The 19,567-nt window shown below is 35.7% G+C and overlaps 1 protein-coding gene across 3 annotated transcripts in view; it reads right to left on the bottom strand.

Moving 5' to 3' along the window:
* LOC132565289 (zwei Ig domain protein zig-8-like) overlaps positions 1 to 19,567 on the bottom strand; it is a 164,731-nt gene that overhangs the window by 32,084 nt on the left and 113,080 nt on the right. For all 3 annotated transcript variants that reach the window (XM_060229925.1, XM_060229926.1, XM_060229927.1), the window contains one exon: positions 13,774 to 13,901. In XM_060229925.1, coding sequence (XP_060085908.1) covers positions 13,774 to 13,901 — 128 coding nt within the window. The remainder of the gene's footprint in view (positions 1 to 13,773; positions 13,902 to 19,567) is intronic.

Below are 19,567 nucleotides of genomic sequence, written 5' to 3'. Positions count from 1 at the left end.
GGTGAATCATTTTCTTCTTAAGATGTAATGCCGAATCTGCATTGACTTCCTCATTTTTGTTTGGTATCAGTTTTACATCCATCACATTTTCTAATTCAGCTCTCAATAGCATCCATTCCCAACGGAATTTTCCATCCATTCGTAATATTTTGCAGACATACATTAAATCGGTAGAGGTGCTATACAAAAAACTATAATTTGCAGAGTTCTCTATAGTTCTTTGCTCATGGTTTGAATTGGATCGCTGATTAAACTAGAAGTGTATTGCCCCAGGGAACTGCATTTCAAATGTATTAGTTCGACAGGACAACAACACAAATGAACATAAGATTTCAGGCTCAAGACTTCTTGTCGATATTGGACTGGTATATACTGTAATGGCTATGCATACATATTATGCCGATATGTCGGACATCTAAGGCTTAACCCGTCTATATTGTTCACAGAATGGAGCCTCATTACAATAGGAAAAGTACAAGTCTGATTTATTACGTGGTACATGTACTTTGAACATGTAGTCATAAAATAAAATTTGGAAGTCTCCATCATTCTGAGAGCGAGGTTAATCATGCAATTTTAGTGTCTATGCAATTTCGCATACAAGATGTAGTATGATAGAGTGGCACCTGTCCTCGTTTACCTATTTAACCAATTAATTTCTATGCAGTTACTAAAACAATCATATAATTTCGTGGATCAAAGTTTTTTTTGTTTCTGTGTTTGTTGCTTTTTTCTTCAAAAACGACTTTTTAGCGGACATTTGATTAAGCAGATAAATATATCTATATATCTACAATTGTATGGCATTCCTACTATGTAACCTTACCAAAGTCAGTTGTGCTTTACCAGCTCATGAACTGTCAATGACGTAAGGATATGTAATGTATTATGTAATACGCAAAGTAAACAGATTCATGAACCTTACTGACTAATTCATGAACCTTCCTGACCAATGCATGAACCTTTCTAACTAAATCATGGATCTTCCTGACCAATTCATGAACCTTTCTAACTAATTCATGGACCTTCCTGACCAATTCATGAACCCTTTCTGACCAATTCAAGAACCCCGTCCTGACTAATTCATGAACCTTCCTGACCAATTCATGGACTTTTCTGACCAATTCATGGACTTTTCTGATAGATATCGTATAATAACTACACAGTCCCTTAACGGAACCAAATACACAAATGTATAGGAAGTAATTTTAATTGTTCAGTTTTCATAGAATCGGTTTATGTTGTGTTATTGTCTTTTGAAGTTTTTAGATAGTGGCACGGTTCAGAAAATACACATGTACTTGACGCTATTCTAAAATTATCTGATGTATGAAATTTTTGAAATCATCTTTACCTCACCGTCTAGATTTTGACTATTCTTTTGATCAATTTGGATTTTCCTAAGTCGTCTCATAGGCTTCAAACTTTAGACACTTAACATCACTGGCGAGTCCTAGAAGGACGAACAGCTGTATAATGCGGTTTGATTCGCTGTTTTGCTCTATTCTATCTCACTCTAAATTATGAATAGGTGCTATTCACTTGTGTGTGTATTGTACAATCTTTGAAGTTATCTCAAATTTTATTCTAGACGGCATGGCAACTCGAAGTTCATTGTTACGCTGGTCTTACTACATAAATGTTGAATTTGAAGTCCTTTTCGACCAAACACTATATTTCATTTCAAGTTGATTATAGCTATTATGGTGATCTCTGTGTTGTTTGTTTTGTGACGAACTTTTAAGTCTTAGGCAGCATTAAATTTATTGGCAGCGTGTTTGTTGGTCTGCCTGTATTGAATCTTGCTGCCTACACATTTTCTGCAGAACATCGGAATGCATTGCGCAGCAGCGTGATTTTATGTCGTTGGTCCTTTTCTCGTTTCTGCATGTTCCAATCACTTCTTAATGCTATTTAATATTATTCCAAATATCTACTCTGTAGATGTTTGTACCACTTGATTGATTCAAATCAACTGCGATAGAGAACAAAAACATTCTGGTATGCTTTGACATTTGTAAGCTCATTACAAGTCACGTTGTCAATGCAATTGTCATATTTGGAAGCGACAAATGTCATATGTGCATTTACTCTACACACAATTCTTGATTATATGTTATAAAAAAAATGTTTATCAAACATGTTGACATATGGGTAGGCGGATTGGGATTTCTGGTGAGTGATTGGTTACAGTTAAGGAATATAACCGATTCTATCATATACTGCAGGATTATGTTTAATGACACATAAACTTATCTACAGACATTACAGACCGATAAATACACAAATTGTCATTAAAATGTCAAAATCGCGATCGAAGTCGGTTTAAATAGGACAGAAGACATGCCCTTACAGATATCGATCATAAGACATTTAAGCGGATGTAAGATAAAGCCATATTATTTTTAATATGTTTGCTGTCAACACGTTATATTTCACTCCCGACATCCCCTAAACATTTAAACATTAACTAGCAACTTAGTAGTAAGTGCATATAACTTGTATGTATAACAGCCTGAAAGTACGTTATATATTTATTTATTAATTATAAAAATAAACATACTTTGAAAAAAATCGAATTAGCACATTTCCTGTGAAACATCTGCACTTGACTTTGGTCTTAAATTATCAGATATACGAACATTCCAAAATTTAGGTTTAGACATGTCTTGCGATTAATCATGATTTTCCTCAATTACCTCCTAGACCTCAGAAGTTATGACCTTAGCATCACGAAAGTTATATGGTGTATTTGAATTTATTGTTTGGCTCTTTTGTATCTTAATCTAAATTTGTAATTATAGGCGCATGTATTCACTTGTGTATCTTTTGTACAATCTTTGAACTAAGTGTTATTATCACACACCTTATATGTGAAATCATTCTTACATCAAATGAACTCAAGAAATGAAATGTGCAAAAACTTCGAGAAAATACCAACCTGGCTATATAATGATATTTCAAACTCAACTTCTGCAAACGTACAAGAATAAGACCGGGTGTTCCGGAAAAGTAAGCGTCTTCTGCTTCATCGACGACACTTGTTAACATGTTAACCTTGGTCAACCCAAGTAAGTAATGTCACTTTTTGAATGAGAATAAGGTATACAGCAACGGAACCAACAGGTACACTAACGAGCATCACATACGTGGAGCTTCATGCCACAGAAAGAAATAGAATATTTCGCAATGAGGTCACTATGGTGACCATAAACCTTCCCAATAATTTTCATCAATCAGCATCTTTTAAACCCTTGTGTTACGGGTTTGTCAGTCAGACTTCTTGCACAAAAATTGTGATAACGGGAACAGGCCCTTGAATATCGAATCAACTGTGGCATATAAATACTATAGGTTGAAATAGACACAGCGAAGCAAAATTATGAATTAAACTGCATCATACAGCTGTTTCGTCCTCCTAGTGCTCGTTAGTGGTACGAAGGGCCTAAGTTGTTGAAATATATGATGCAACTAATGTTTCAAAGTATACTCGCAAAATTATGTGAGATCTCAAGCATTATTTTTATAAAATTCATAAATGTGTATTACATGTAGAATAAGCTAAATACATAGCTTCTGATCGTAGATCCTCTAATAATTTCTTTTGGATAAAGTTACTTTTCTAACATTTGGCGCACACTTCACGCCGTTATATTCTTTAAGGAAAAAAAAGGGAAAAAAAAACATAGAAATGAAAATTACTCCTTTAGATACAAAATTAGAATTAAACAAATTAATATCAAATAATGCATTCAGTCATTCTACTATTTCGTCCTTCTAGAACTTGTCAGTGACTGTTCACTCGACCAGAAGAAACACTGACACATTCAAGTCGTATGTTATTTCGTTCATGTTATCAATCATGCACCTGTTAAACAGTGACCGTAGCAAAGTTACGCAAGATGTAAACACAAAACACAAAATGAACATATTTATTGACCAACAGAAGATAAAACGCAAGTAATGATCATGATTTTATAAGCAAAAAACAGGCTTTAGTTTCCATGCACACTTTTTAAATGAATTAATGTTTTCGTTTTGCCGTCGTTTAAAATGGTCATGCCATGGTGCTGTGCAGGCGTGGAAGGGATGCACAACTACAGTTGTGAAACGTAAATCATGTGGATTACATCAGAAGGCATCGTTTTAGGACATCGCTTCCTCGTAACTTCATGATTCACGATGCTTCCTTAACCTCTTGACTCAATGTGCTAAGTTTGAGATCAGGCACGTGTCGATTGTGAACCTGATAATGATAACAATGCGAATTATAGGGATAACAAGTCTATGATTGAAGGCTTTGATAAGTGCATAGCTGTTTCTGACATTTTTTCTGATAGGACTACCAGTATTTATTTACAAACATATAGAGGTCATGTGTGTTCTCTCGTAGACTATTCATATATCTAAATTCTCCAGTCAATTTCTTGAGATTCGTTTAGAAATATATACAAAATAACTGTTTTTGTTATCTGTATTTCCTTTGGGATCCCTTATCTTATTCTTTTTTTTTCTATCAGATTTAATATGAAATTTCAAAAGAGATGTTGAGTCTCTAGTACATCAGCAAGCTAAATAACAAATAAGTGATTCCTTAATTGAGCAGCCAAGAACTACTGACAGGTTAACGAAATCCCAATTCAAAATTCGTTGAAACTATCGAGAAATATGAATGAAAGGGAATTTAAACAGAAATCCCTGATAATTTAATAAGGAAGATAGGACCACGTAATGGTAAGTTTCTTCTACCTTGTTCACGACACCATTTGCCAATCTAAAACATTATAAAGGTGTTTGTGAATAAGGCCTTGATTGTGGTTCGATACATATGTGATTGCATTCAGATATCGTATTAGTCAATATTTTAGATACTAATATATTTGTAAGATTCGTGTGTCCGTTTGATATGTTTTCTATCAAAAGATTGAATTGTTAAATTGGCTGTTCAACAATAAACATGACAATAGTACTGTACATCATCCATAGACACATTTCTGAATTAGTGAGAATAACGTTTTGTATCAAAATAATACATTTTGTAATTGCATCAGTCTGGAAAGCAGTAAGAGATAGAAATATTTTAATAACTATACAATATGATTTTGAAACAGTCACCATAACATTATAGTCTACATAGCAAATAAAGATTGGAAGACAACTTCATATGACTTTGATGGTCAAAATGAAACAGAAAGCCAGAACTGAATTTATAACCAAATACATAGTCCAGGTTTTATCGAAGATCACAGTCTACAACACATGGTGGGAGTTTTGATATGTACAAGACGTTCCCTGTATAAAGTTTGACCAACAGAAATCGAATAGAATTCTCCCAGGAGTGTAACGGCATGTATTGTATACGCATGTGCTAAATCACTGATTCATTTTATATCGGTATTTACGCCGACTGTTTCTGTAGGGATAAATTTGTCTGCATTTCTTTGCGTCCATTCTCATGTAGACCCTTTGAAATTCCCTATGGACCCTTTACAGAACCGCAGACACCAACCGACACCGGTCTGTAATCATTCAGCAAGGCAACGGCAAGATTTCCAAAAACCCATGCAAAGAACCATTTATATACAACGGCCAAACATGATCAAAATTTGTATAAACAGCCAACAAATTGTGCAGGGCAAGCCACAAGATTTAAGGATTTGGATGAAACTTATTGTGAATAAATAGTACAGCGTCAATGAGGAAGCAAGGATTTTCATCCTTAATCGTGACTGATTACTAGTATTGATGACCAGACTTTATATAAACATGGAATACACACTTCAATGTTGTTTGGAAAAACTGTTCTGAAGGAGGGAGGTCAAGTGTAGCTGTATACAGCACAGATGAATGATAACCATTGGTATGACAAAATGAAGGAAGGTGTCTTTCTGTTATACTGCGTAAGGAAACATCTCTTCGTCCACAATCATAATATATAATGTTGTTTTGTCTGGTCAAAACCTACATATATGGATAGGATCTGCTTTCTGTCTTTCAAAAGCCGCTATTTACAGGCTTATATACTGCTAACATTTATCTGAACTAGATCCACAAATTACACGATCTTTGAAAGATATTTTCTGCGGATACCAAAATTCCTAGATGACTGGGAAGATACACATACTGTCTGGAAATGAAGCGTAGAATAAAAGTTTCCTTTTAACTAATTCCAAATAACGTGCGAGTAATTCTTGTCACGATCAGACTAAAAAAGGCTCCGCTTGACTTCAGGCTACGGATCCACGTGTATTTCAGCGAAGAGTAATATCTGGACGACAGCGAGCAGTGAAAATGGCGTTATACGGTTACAGCCAATTTAGAACTTCACGATTACAGCAAGACTTGAAAATTACTGAATGTTAAAGAACGCCTTTAACAGATTACATGTAACTGCGGCCTGCTTCATTATCACGATACCATATGTTTTAACCTATTGCCCAAAGCTTCATAGATCAATAGCGTTAGGGACTAGTTTGCGATAACAGATACTAGCACGCTTAGCCCTAGTTAACACCGTATATGCATCGATTTGCTCCAACAGTGCTCTTCTTGATTGACATGTGTCCTCATTGTCTACTGGACCATTTGCCAGACGAAAGATGTTGGTAGGCTAAATATCTAGTCAGTTCGCAGCTGGAAGGTATACCTAGCGGTTTGTATTCTTTGTTCTGTTAGTACACAATAACACCCATAACCAGAAGGTCAGTGGCACTAACGTGTGTACTTATACAGATCTTTAAAACCTAGTATGTATGTTGTAAGTTTGTACACATTGGCATCCATTCCTAAAAGGCCAATGGTACCACTGTTTGTACTTATGCAGGAGTTTTTCTTTTCATTCATGTCTCTTGTAAGTGTTTTTACACAAAACATGCGTAACCAAAAGGTCAGCCATTCAATCGTTTGTACTTATGCAAAAGTTGCCATGTCACAATGGCTTGCTGAATACCAAAACAAGACTGGAATACCAGACAAAACAAACCCCGATAAACTAGAAAGTATGATAACGTGTGGCATACTGACACCACAACGAATAATAAAGTACATTATACACATATAGTGTTAGGAAAGCACCTAATGATAAACTAATGTACATTGGTGAAGCTTCGAACCTCCAGACCGAATTACATAGAAAACGAAACACACATTGCCTCGCTGCAAAACTATACTCACTCAAATAATCGTAAATTTTCACAAAGTCAGTTAAAGGTGATTTGAAATAACGCTAATCGCGTTTTCTCTTTACACAATATACCGAAGTAATCTTCGTAATCAATATCAACCTGATGACGTCATTGCTAAAGAATTGATGGTATCATGTTTCCTGAACTTTCCAATAACGGAATGGCTGATGACCAGAGGCGAAGTTTGTAGTCCCCAATGGATGGTATTGTACTCTTGGACATGCAGGCGCTGTCGTATAAGTCAGAGATGTGCACGAATAAAATGTACTTTACATCACGTAATTCGCTGAATAGACGATTTCAAGCACTCTTAACCATCAAGCGAAATATTTAACGAAGGAAAATAAATAGCTGCCATATTGGTTTGAATGTTCAAGTGGTTAGGAAAAACCTTGGCTTCATCACTATTGCTGGTGCTGAATATATCGGAAAAATCATGCGATCAATCAAATGACACATTTTATTGCGTCTAAATAAAGTAGAATGATAGATGTAACAGCTTTAAACATAATGACATCACTTAAGAGAATTGTCGAGTAATTCTAATAAAGCATGGCGTACGTACAACATACGATAACGTGTTAACGAATATTCATTGACGTTTGTTTCATACTGTGACAATTGATATGTCTGAATATAATCAGAGAATGGCGTCATGGTGATAATGGTGTTATTCAATCAATCATGGCAAACAGATTTTTCAGTCTGACTTCATGTACCATGATAATAATATCGACAAGTTCGTAGTTTCAGCCATTTCGATTTATGGAATCCATCTGAAAGTTCATTATATCATCAAAGACGGTCAATTCTAGACTATCTATAGTAAAAACCCGGACAACGTTTGAAAACTGGAACACAGAGACCAGTTAACTTTAAATCGATAGGGTCGCAAGTACATGTACATGGAATGTCGGCAGCAGATGACATTGCCTTGCATGATTGTCTATGGAAAATCATTACTGTACAGGACTGTCATTACAGTGAAAATTTGTTGAATTCTATTATCCTCTTGGATAGGGGTCAGACGGTATATTTCCGCAGTACCAATGAGCACTTGAGTTTCGGTCCATGGCACATTAGTCATGATACATTCAGTGTCAAGACAGTGCCTGAAGCCGTATGCCAAGTATCAGAGTACATCAAGGCATCGAAATTTGTTTCAGCTTAAATCAATTTAAACCTTCCGAAATGAAGAAATCTTCAAGCAGACTTACTGTTAACATTTAAACCACAATATGGTATTCCCGTTGATTTAGAAAAAATAACACTGCATCGATTGGTCGATATTATTATGATATAAACTTAGATCCAATAACACTAAGAGTAGAGCAAAATATGGACAAAAGGAAAAATTACATGGAGACTCTCAACAAAGTACAAGGAAAACAAAACACTCTTTGACGTCTGTGAACTTTTTTCATCTATCTTCTTGTTTTGGTATATCGCTTTTTTCGTATCAAAGTAAATATTCCTGAAGTATTATTGATAGTGATATTTTCACAAAATACTAGTATTGAAAGACCATTAACAGAAAGACTTAAACAACCGCCAGTCTGGAACTTCGACTTTTAGCTAGTAATGTGACTCGAGACTTTTCACATCTAACACGTTCATGGACGACCTTATGAAAGTGCTTTGCGAGCATCTTTCACTGGATGTATCTGGTTAGAAAGCGTTGTATATAGCATTCGGTGTGACTTAAATACCTTATCGGAATATGTGTGCATACCGTAAAGGAAGCGCATTTTTCATGAAAATATTAATCATTTGAATGATTGTCCGAAAACAGCAGAAACCACAACTTCCATACGACGGGAACTTTAGCTTTGGAATATCACTATTTCATCACCGAAAATAGTCATTTATTTTGCGGGATGGCGCGCCAACCGACGACCGACCTTCCGAACCCTGGCCATGAAAACCATTACGCCTCATATGTAACGCGCATATCGAGCAAGTTACCAACTTTAATCAGACGCTACACGTATCGAACGCAGCCACGGACCGAAGCAAGCCGGAGGTTAATGGACGTGGCGAAGAGATTCATGCATTTATTCAGTCGAAATTGTGGTAACATATAGACTGATATTAACTAGACTTCTAGCACTTTAGCTGAGAAACAAGATCGTCATTCATCTGTCTGAAAGACTCCGTAGACTTCTGTCAAAGTAAGCCCATGTACACTCGTGTCGATGAAAGCCATATCTGTAATGATGGCTTTTCGTTTCTTTACGGGATTTGTTTACCGTTGTTTACAATATTGCACACAATATAACAATAGGTTTGTGACAGGCATAACTCTCATTCACATCCACGGCAGGGATGTTGAGTATGTGTCTTCGTCACTGAATTTTAGTCAATACCATCATACGTTTATATTCCCTAGATGTGTTAGCAACAATCGAATCGAAAACTAATTTGCTAGAAGGTATAACTCACCACCTGTATGTCTTCTGTCAGTATTCATAACAAATATCTGTAGCAATATGTGGCACTCGAGAGTTTTCTTCTAAAAATTCCTGTTATTTTGATCTTAGCAAATTTAACAAATGTTGTATGCGTATTGCAATCTTGGAGATGGCAATTGCGAGGATCCAATAACGTGCAGTAAGCCACAACATAGCAGTGATCGCTGAGGCGCGGGCTTTATTGCAGAATTTGTGTAAAAGTTGCTTTTAACATGCATTCTCGGTTTGGTACATATGTACTTGGATAGCTCGGCCAAAGAATAAACAAGTCTTGAAGTTTATAGTGCACATATATATAGAGCAGCGTTTTTGCACGTTGATATCATTGGAAAGCATTTGTGCCGGTTAAGTAATATTTCCATGTCGGCATGAAATACAGATAAAACAAAAACAAACAAAAATATAGGTTTCATATCTACACCAAATACTGAATGTCTGTATATACTCTGTTTATTGGCAGTTATACAATAAAATATCAAACGGTCTGGAATAGGGAACAATTGAAATCGATGGATGGAGCATTAAACGATGTCTTTGATATCGACCAGGATGTTCATAGTCTTTTGTTGACAATTGAGCAATTAAGAACAATCGAGAATGAACGAAACAAACGTTGTATATTTATACGATATAAGACTTTGTACGTGTTAGCCTGCGAGGTCGGGAGATAGATATTCACGTAGTGTTATACCTCCGGGCGTAGATCAGACAAACTGATATACTGAGTTGTATTGATTCTTCAAGTCTCAAAGTACACATTATATGTGAATTTCTCCTCGCTGTCTGACTTATGTAATCTGACCCTCATAGTCAGTGATTCAGGAGTCGACCTCCCTTTCTGGTCCCTCCCTCTGAATACGTGTTTATGTATTTGTTCTTGGTGGAATTTCGCACTCCATTCTTACGAAATGGTTTCTTGTGATGGTACACCACCCAGTCTAGATTTGAATAGTCGCTTCTTAGGTTTCAAAATTTACGCCCTCAGCATCAATGACGAGCAGTTCGTTATGGACCTCTTTATCTGCTTCCACGTTATTTCAAATCTTACGTGTCTTTTGTACAATCTTTTAACCAGGAACACCCACTTTTGCATGTTTTTTAATATTTCTACAAAATATAGCTTTTCCCTCCCACACCCTTACTGAACCCCTTGCGCCTTGCCGTTCTTTCTCTCATCATCTACCACCGCCTTGTCTTCCCCTCATACCCTGCCTATGAGCTACTCCGTTTAAAGTATTCCCTTTCCTAAACTAGGCCAGTTTCCCGCTAGTTTTGCCTTTTTACTGATCGTTGTTTCCTGAATTTGGCTTCAACTTCCTGGCGATCTCCAGCCTTGGATTCTACTTCGATCTCCCTAAGCCTCTTCGTTTTTCGTCGTAAGTGTTTTTGTCGTTAATCCCTTCCCTCTGCTGCTTGTGTCTCGTATTCCCAGTCTCCTCTGTTCTTTTCTGCAGAGACTTTCTCTCACATTTATACTTCTACGTTAACGCCAGGGGTGCAACGGTACATCAACATTTTACTGTGTCCTTGAGACAGATCGTTGTCGTCTGTTGAAAGCTTTATATTTCAAACGGTTTGCGAACGAGCAAAACGGGACCCATATTACATCTTGTTGTGAAGATGAAACCAAGATATTGCCCATAACTAAACCATATCTGACTCGTTTTGAAATAAAAATATTCAGAATTATATCGATTGAATGTATGAAAATATAACCGCGGCATTGTGCTGGTCCTGTAAGGTGCCTCATGAAACATGTATAACGGTGCCATTCAGATAGTGAGTTGATGTTAAGATTTCGGTCGAGAGATCCTCATGAAGGGTAAGGCACCTAATACAAAGAACATCAAGGACATCATTGCAAAAGAATTCGAAGAAGTACCAATACTGGCGAACGTAGTTTTCACTTAGCTTGAAACCTCTTTGAATTTAATTGTAAATGTTCCACGACCCAGCCTAAACGTTTTTCCACATTCATAATGAATGAAATTAAAGTGTATCAAATATTTTATTACCGTTTCCCTATTCAAATGTTCAGGTATTAAGTCTTCATTTTCGAATTTTTGAACAATGGGTTGAGCGCTACTTATCATCAACTTCTTTTCTTCTGTAAAGTGTTCGTGTCCGGAAGTCGGTAAAGACTACTTACAGTTTGCTTATTTCGATTTTGTCTATTTTTGATGTAAGTATAAAAGATTATGCAAAGCATAATTTGGATTATCATTTTAAAGGTAACCTGTAAAGTTTTCAAATGAGTGTTACTTAAATATATACAAAAACAAAGGAGTTCTGAAGAGGCAAATAACTGTGAAACGTGTGTTAAGCAAGGACGACAAAATATTTATAAAATAGAATCGAACAAAAGAGACAGAAGGAGGGGGGATTGGGAAAAAAGTACTGACAAACGTGCATGAAGCAACTTCCCAACAAAGTATAAAACATTAAGACCAAAACTGGAAGAGGAAGAACTTAAATCAATTTGTGGTATAACATTAAAAACATTATTACATAAATTTGGCGGGAATCGGTCCAGAAACTAGGTCAAAGGCTCGGGACATTGCATTAGCGTACACGTAAAACGATGTAACACTTTGGAATATAACTTATCCTTATTGCAGAGGTACTGCATGTTTGTGTATATAGAAATACGTATTGATTATGTTCATTTGCACGTGCTTGTAGTCAGAATGTTGACAGTCCCAGCATGAACGTTGAATAATCCAGGAGACACACTGAGCTCATTTTCAGACAAAAGAGAATGATAAAAGAGGAATCACGTAGAAAACATATCGTTTTACTGCCTTCACACTGCAAACCTGTTAAAGCTAACCGCTTTATTGTTTACAAACACATAAGAATTAATCAAACGGAATTCGGTGAGTTTTCCTCTTAATAGGAATGCAAGAAAAGCTCTTTTGACCTTGTGAAACAAATACTTTGAGTCCTTAAGCTCTGACGATGGAATCAACACAAATTATATCAGTAAGTGACTTCAATAGAAACAAACAAGCAGAGCTATCCGAACCATACAAAAATTGCAGATATCTTAATTAATTGCTTCTTCTCTAGAATGGTTGGTCATGTTTTCATTTATATCATACATTCGTCTCTTGAGTAACTATCCTTGTCGGCGTGTTTAAAAAAAGATAAAAAGAGGATGCCATAGCATTAGAATGTTTAATGTAGTTAGTTTCGTAATTAAGGAAATAATCTTAGTCACTACCACAATATTATGTTGCTGGAAACCTCGCGCAAGAGATATGATATAGCATCAAGTTTCCAGTGGGAGTCTTATCTGATGTATGTAGTCGTTGTGTTCTTTTCCCTTGGTAAACAATAGATAATGAAGAAAACTTAATTAATTTCTGTGTAATAAAGCAAAACTGTATGTAAACTTCTGAAATGCTGGCTGTCTAGAAATAGCAAAGAGGAGATTTATTACAGTACAGTTGGCAGGCAATTTGTATTCTGGAAGTAATTATACCGATACCAGGTATATACTGTAACGACACCGAAGGAATGGTTCCTGAAGCATGTGTCCGCTTCCTGTAGGAATTCGGCCTGTCATTGTGCTGATGCTATGTCATTTTAGCGCGCGCACGCCCTTGCAGACACGTACACGGTAGCTAGGCAATACCAGATGATTATAAACGATCCGACACGGGGATGATGTATTTGTATCAGGTGCACGCCCGAAGGTACAAGTGAAGGGTGTATGTGTGCACCTTTACCTATCATGAATGGTTGTGTACACTTGTTTGTCTCAAATTTGTGGAATCATTAGGATTTCTTCGATATAGCAATGCCATTGAAAAAAGAAAAAAGAACATCAATATCGGCGTAAAGAAGAAGTAAATATTGTCAATATCAGGGAAGTTGTTAACAATAGCATTGTTAGTTCTATATAAACGTCATCAATGTCAGTGTTTATGTCATCAATATAAGTCTAAACGTTAAATATACGTCAGCAATACAAATGTAAATGTTAGATAAACGTCATCGATGTTAGTGATAAGCGTCATCGGAATCGGTATGAATTATAGGAAATGCCCCTTTTATCCTTGTAGGTGTTATAACACAATACTTCACTAAACCTGAAATATGAAAGTCCATCTTACCTGTTTTGGTCCGAGATTCCGGATCTTGCACTCAAGAACTGCTAATTCTCCCATATGGACGGTCACATTCGTTGTTGTGGGTAAAAAGTTTGGGACAAGGACCCGGCGCTTTGACGAATACCCGGACACTGCAACAAACATAGAAAGAAAAATATCTAAAATGTTCTATCAAAAAATTGTCACTTAATAGTTTTCTATACAAATAATTAAACTTGCGACATAAAACATATGCAAAAAAAAACTCGGGTTATAATTTGACATTTATATTTGTTCGCAAGTTCGACAAATGTTAAAATTGCTCTAGAGATAAGCTTCCATTTACAATCGAACCTCGTTATCTCGAAGTCGGTGGAATTGTGGAAAACTTCGAGTTATCCGATTATTCGATTTAAATAATAAATATTACATAGTGTAACGTTTTGGTCGTGACCGACGAAATATACAGGATCTTAGAGTTATAATATTTAGAGATAACGAGGTTTGACTTATTTGACTAGGTATATGTGTGATTTGTAATCGCCGAAGGTTAGTTTGGGTTATGGCTGTGGCTCTTCTTTGCATGAATTGATAAGGAACTTCATATAGGAAAGAAATTTTGACACTTACAGAAAAAGTTTAAAAAGTTTACAGGTTTACAAATGTGAGAGTCAGTCATAGCATATCATAACGAATAAAAACGTGCAAGTGGAAATACCATATATGGATTGATTTTCTTTTTATTAATCCAATACTGAAAATAATAAACGCATTCAATTAGTTAGTTATTTTCTAATTCTATAATTTAACATCGATGGTTCAACAATTCAGGCCCAAGTGTCACTGGCGCGACGAAGATGGAAGAAACAGCTGTACGAAGTACCTTCTTTGACTATTTGACTTTTATTTATCCAATTCAAAGTAGTCCATGTTGTCACTTATAAAATTACACTACCAACATGATATTACCGAGCTATTCAGTTCCTCAAACCCGAACTAGTTTAAGACCAACAGTCATCGTCATTTCCTGTTTCTTGTGTTATCACGTACTAATTCACGAAACCACATCCCGCACCGACTCAAACTAACGTTTTACTCTCCCTTCTCACATTTCAGACCAACTTACCCTAACTTCCTCCAACCATCAAAACTCGCATATATATCATATGTTCTCCGCCGTCACACACCCACGATTACCTACTACTCCCACTTCCCGCTACATTCCCGGCACACACGGTAAGTTCACTTGCCCTTCTTCTCGCTCAATCTTCCCACACAATGATTTTACACACAAACACACGTCCTCGTTACAACCAACCCGACCACACACAAAACGTAATTGCCACGGGGAATCAGATTATCGGCGATGATTTATTCGACGAAGGCAGAAACATTTTCTGTCACTTCTGATTTTTGAGACGGTTCCCTCACAGCGTTAAGTGATTTCTGACATGGTGTAAAAGTCACAACGCGCAAGAACCCTAGTCAGAAAGTAAGCGTTCCTTATTTTTACATTTGTTAGCTTTCATTTTCTATTAAGTTTTCTCACAATTTAAAGATTAAGCACAAACTGTCGACATAAATTCTTGTCTGAACAACTGAGTTACCCTTTGGTTTCCTTGCAATCGTCACCTCTGGCGAAAGTACAGACAGGACTCTAACCTTGGACACCATCAGTTAAGTACTCTGTCACTTTCGATTTCTGTTTGAAACTAATTATATTCTTGTTGTTATACCGCTAAGAATCCCCTGTCGTGTTAGTAATTATTTTTATTTCCCTGTTAAACTGTTTTACGTACAAAATGTAGGTGACTTAAACATATCTAGGTTAGCATGCCCTGCATATCAAATACATGGAAAAATATGCTGGTTACGCACAGTATTTTTTCGGCGCAGCTAACTTCAGCGTAGTATCAATATTTCAATATGATTTTTTGATAATAATTGCGAAACAAGCTTTTAAGCTTATATTGGTCATTATTGTTGGCCTGGCTGGAAACGCGGGAAGGATCTCGCTTTGGAAGGAAAGAGGAGTACCCGAAGGAAACCCGGGTAGTCGGGCAAGTGACACCAGACCTTTCCACAGCCACTCCGGAACAAAGAGCCTATTGCGTAATATATATAATATAAGCAATATTTCGGCACGAAAATCGCTAAAATACAATAATCACGAAAATATTTACTATTGCAGTATTTCACATATTCTGCTTTAGAAACCATCATCGTAGTATTACAAACCACGGTGGAAACTTTACTCATTAATCATAATGTGTTTTACTCCCTTTGACATATATTAAATGTTTATGCCGATTATTTACCGTGCATAATTAAATCTAAATTACAACGCTACAATGTTAATGGACTATTGGCATCTTTGCCAAAATGTAAATATCGGTGATAAATTGGGTTTATCTGAAAACGTCTGGACAACGGTGTCGCTTTCTTGAACGTTTGTCTCTCGTAAACTACACTATATACAACACATGTACTCGGGAAACACATACCCAGTAAAAAAAAAACAATAAATACATGTTGCTCGTATTATCATTTTGTTTTCACAGATTTGCTTAAAAGCAAGAGGTATTGAAAAGCAACACAAACCAGGCGTGGTCACTTTACATTCTATATACATATTTTGATTTCCCAACCCTACTGGATCCATTGTTCGTGTGTGTCATGATGTTAAGTAATAAAACAACCCCAGTGGTGTAATAGATCTGTGCCCTAGATTTACTGTATCATATCAAACACCGATAGTGGAGATAAATGTCAGAGTTATGATCAAAAATCGAATTTTTCCGAAGAATCGTGTCAGTAAAAACGGATAAAATGTGCGAGGGATTTTAAGATGCATTAATTTTAATGGTTGGTGTAAGCTTCGCGATTCCATCTAAATCTCGGTATATAGTGAAGTGCCACAACGGCCTGGAATGAGGAACTATAACTGTTCTTATTGTTTTACTGGAGTTAACACCGGTATCATATATTGAAACACATTAAAATCCGTGGTGTAACATTGATAAAAGGGCAGATTACTTTTATATCGTTATTAAGCCTACATACTGCCAGTTTAGATTTGTCGATGTGGGTTTTTGTTATCAAGGCTTGCTGTTATAAAGGGGGCTTGTTGTCATGACGACTTCTGCCAATTTAGGTTTGTTGTTGTTATGGTTTATTGTTATCAAAGCTTGCTGCTATTAAAAAGGCTGCTGTCATAACGATTTTTGGTATTACAGTTAGTTAGTTAGTTAGTTAGTTAGTTAGTTAGTTAGTTAGTTAGTTAGTTAGTTAGTTAGTTAGTTAGTCAGTCAGTCAGTTAGTTAGTTAGTTAGTTAGTCAGTCAGTCAGTTACTCACTCACTCAATCACTCACTCACTCACTCAGTCACTTAGTTAGTTAGTTAGTTTAGTTAGTTAGTTAGTTAGTTAGTTAGTTAGTTAGTTAGTTAGTTAGTTAGTTAGTTAGTTAGTTAGTTAGTTAGTTAGTCAGTTAGTTAGCAGTCAGTCAGTCAGTTACTCACTCACTCAATCATTCAAACACTCAGTCACTTATTTAGTTAGTTAGTTAGTCAAATAGTCAGTAAGTCAGTTATCTAGTTAGTTAGGTAGTTAACATTGCAACAACTACGGTTGAAATATTCAATTGACATTAAATCATATATACTCAGTGATAACCTATACTTGCTTCCATTAAATAAGAGCTACAACTTTTCTACACAAAAAAAATCTTTGATTTTTGTGAACACCGCAAATTTAAAGCATATTGCGAAATCACGTAAAGAATCAAAGACAAGATCGATATTTTAGTCCTTGATATTGATTATAGATCATAACATGGTATTGGTTCTGATTTTATAGTATCTTTAATAAAGGCGTTATAGAATTATCGCCTTTTGAGTTAAGTGTCCTAATGATGTTAGACTATATATGTAATAAAGCGAGTTTATCACTATATATGTTGCTTAAAAGGGTAGTTTTGCAATTATAACACGTCTAATACCTCCACTGAGTATTTTACATATCTGAAGTATTCATGACACCACAACCTTTGACCCGAACTGTATTGTTTGAAGATCTATATTTAGATACTAATTAGAAAATGAAGAACTGTCATGCAAATAAAACAAGACAATCGTTACATGAAATAGATTGTACCTTCGAAACAAAACACACACAACACTTGGTTCTGTTTTATGTCTGTTGGTGTTTTATTTAAGAAATGTATCTCCGGTACGCAATGATATAGATTCACATCTGAGCAAATTCATCTACAGTATGATTTTTTCGTTGTAATTGTGAATTTACTATTTACAATATGACGTAAAGAAAAATACAAAATTAAGATGATTATACGGTTTCAACGATAAATACCTGAAACGTGTATGAAAATATAAATATGATTCAAATTAAAAGCTAAATATATGACGAACCTCTATGAATACAAAAAAAAATGTCATTACACGCCGTTGAAGATTTATGCGAGACTGGCATTTACAGAAAACGTTCCCTTTAATAGTCTAAATTAACCAGGCGAGAAGTCACTGTATATTTGTGAAAGCCGGGGTTCAGCATGACACTAAAAATTGTTTAATGCAACTCTAAAAATGTCTTGGAATTTTCAACCCAATTAACTTCGTGAGTGGCACTAACGTAATCAGTTGTGAAGAAAGCTAGGTTGGATAATATATACCCTCCAGCTTTTTAAGAATTAGAAGTTTAAATACATAACTAAATTTAGCGTCCTCAAGGTTGACATATCTATTATGCTTGTCAGGGATTTTCGACACAATCCCTTGAAATCTGGTAATTAGTGTTGTTTTGGTATTTAAAACCCCCATGAACAGACCCATTGATAAGAATGCGATAGTATACAGTGTTATATAGGCGGCTAAAGGTCGCGCTACGATACGATATACAGTGGTCAGTTTTCAATGCCATAGGTGGTCAGTTCATAAATCTTTACGTCCACTTGTTATTTAAAAAGAACCCCTTATGTCTAGACCTGGCTGACAATGAGGTTGTAGGTCTTAAAAAAAAGACAAGGGCCGTTTCCCTTTGTTAATGGATTTGTTAGCTTAACGTGCCGAATGTTGTTTTTATGTTACTTCTATCCCAATTAATAATATTAATCTTATAATTCTTATTCTTTTTTAGTATAAAATGCTGAGCTTTGCAGTTCATACGGGTTTAATATTTAACAAAATATTCATTAAGTAAATGTTTTAATTTTTCTTAAGTTTGAAGAATATTTTTTAGGTTTCAAGCTGAGCAGTCATTCCAAATTACTGTAACGCTAGACCCCCTAATGCTATCTGGTAGTGTAATAGAGACAATAGGGGCCCAAAGACTTACTTTAGAGAGACCCGAAGTCTAGAAAAGGACCATACTCAATCTCAAGGAGACATACAGAAATCCAGTTCCTACATTATTGTTCTCCAGTATAATTTATTTAACTTCCTTTCCGTTTCCAAACCTTACCTATAATGATCGAAGTTAATCAAATTAAATTATATTCTAGCCAAAACACGCTATGTTAAAGCAGCTAGTAAAGACGGCTTCAAGTCGCCTTGGGATTTCACAAAACCGATTTGGTATAGCGTACCGTCTGAAGAAATTCATAAACGGTTCGCTTCGAGACTTTTGAGGAAATGATAAAATTTCATACACGAGTTTGTTGTCCATATAAACTACAGTTAAATCTTTTTTAATTGTAGAGGAATCAAAATTAGATTGAATTTGTCTCTGGAGGATTTTGTATTGCTAAGATAAAATTGAAGAAAAAAAAAGGAAGAGAAAAAAGGTCTGCCAGACATTCATTT

The sequence above is a fragment of the Ylistrum balloti genome, unplaced genomic scaffold (assembly GCF_031769215.1).
Source record: "Ylistrum balloti isolate Yb309-2 unplaced genomic scaffold, AGI_CSIRO_Ybal_v1 Utg369710, whole genome shotgun sequence".
Taxonomy (NCBI): domain Eukaryota; kingdom Metazoa; phylum Mollusca; class Bivalvia; order Pectinida; family Pectinidae; genus Ylistrum; species Ylistrum balloti.
The sequence above is the reverse complement of the archived record's forward strand: the minus strand, read 5'-3'. Positions and strand labels throughout refer to the sequence as shown.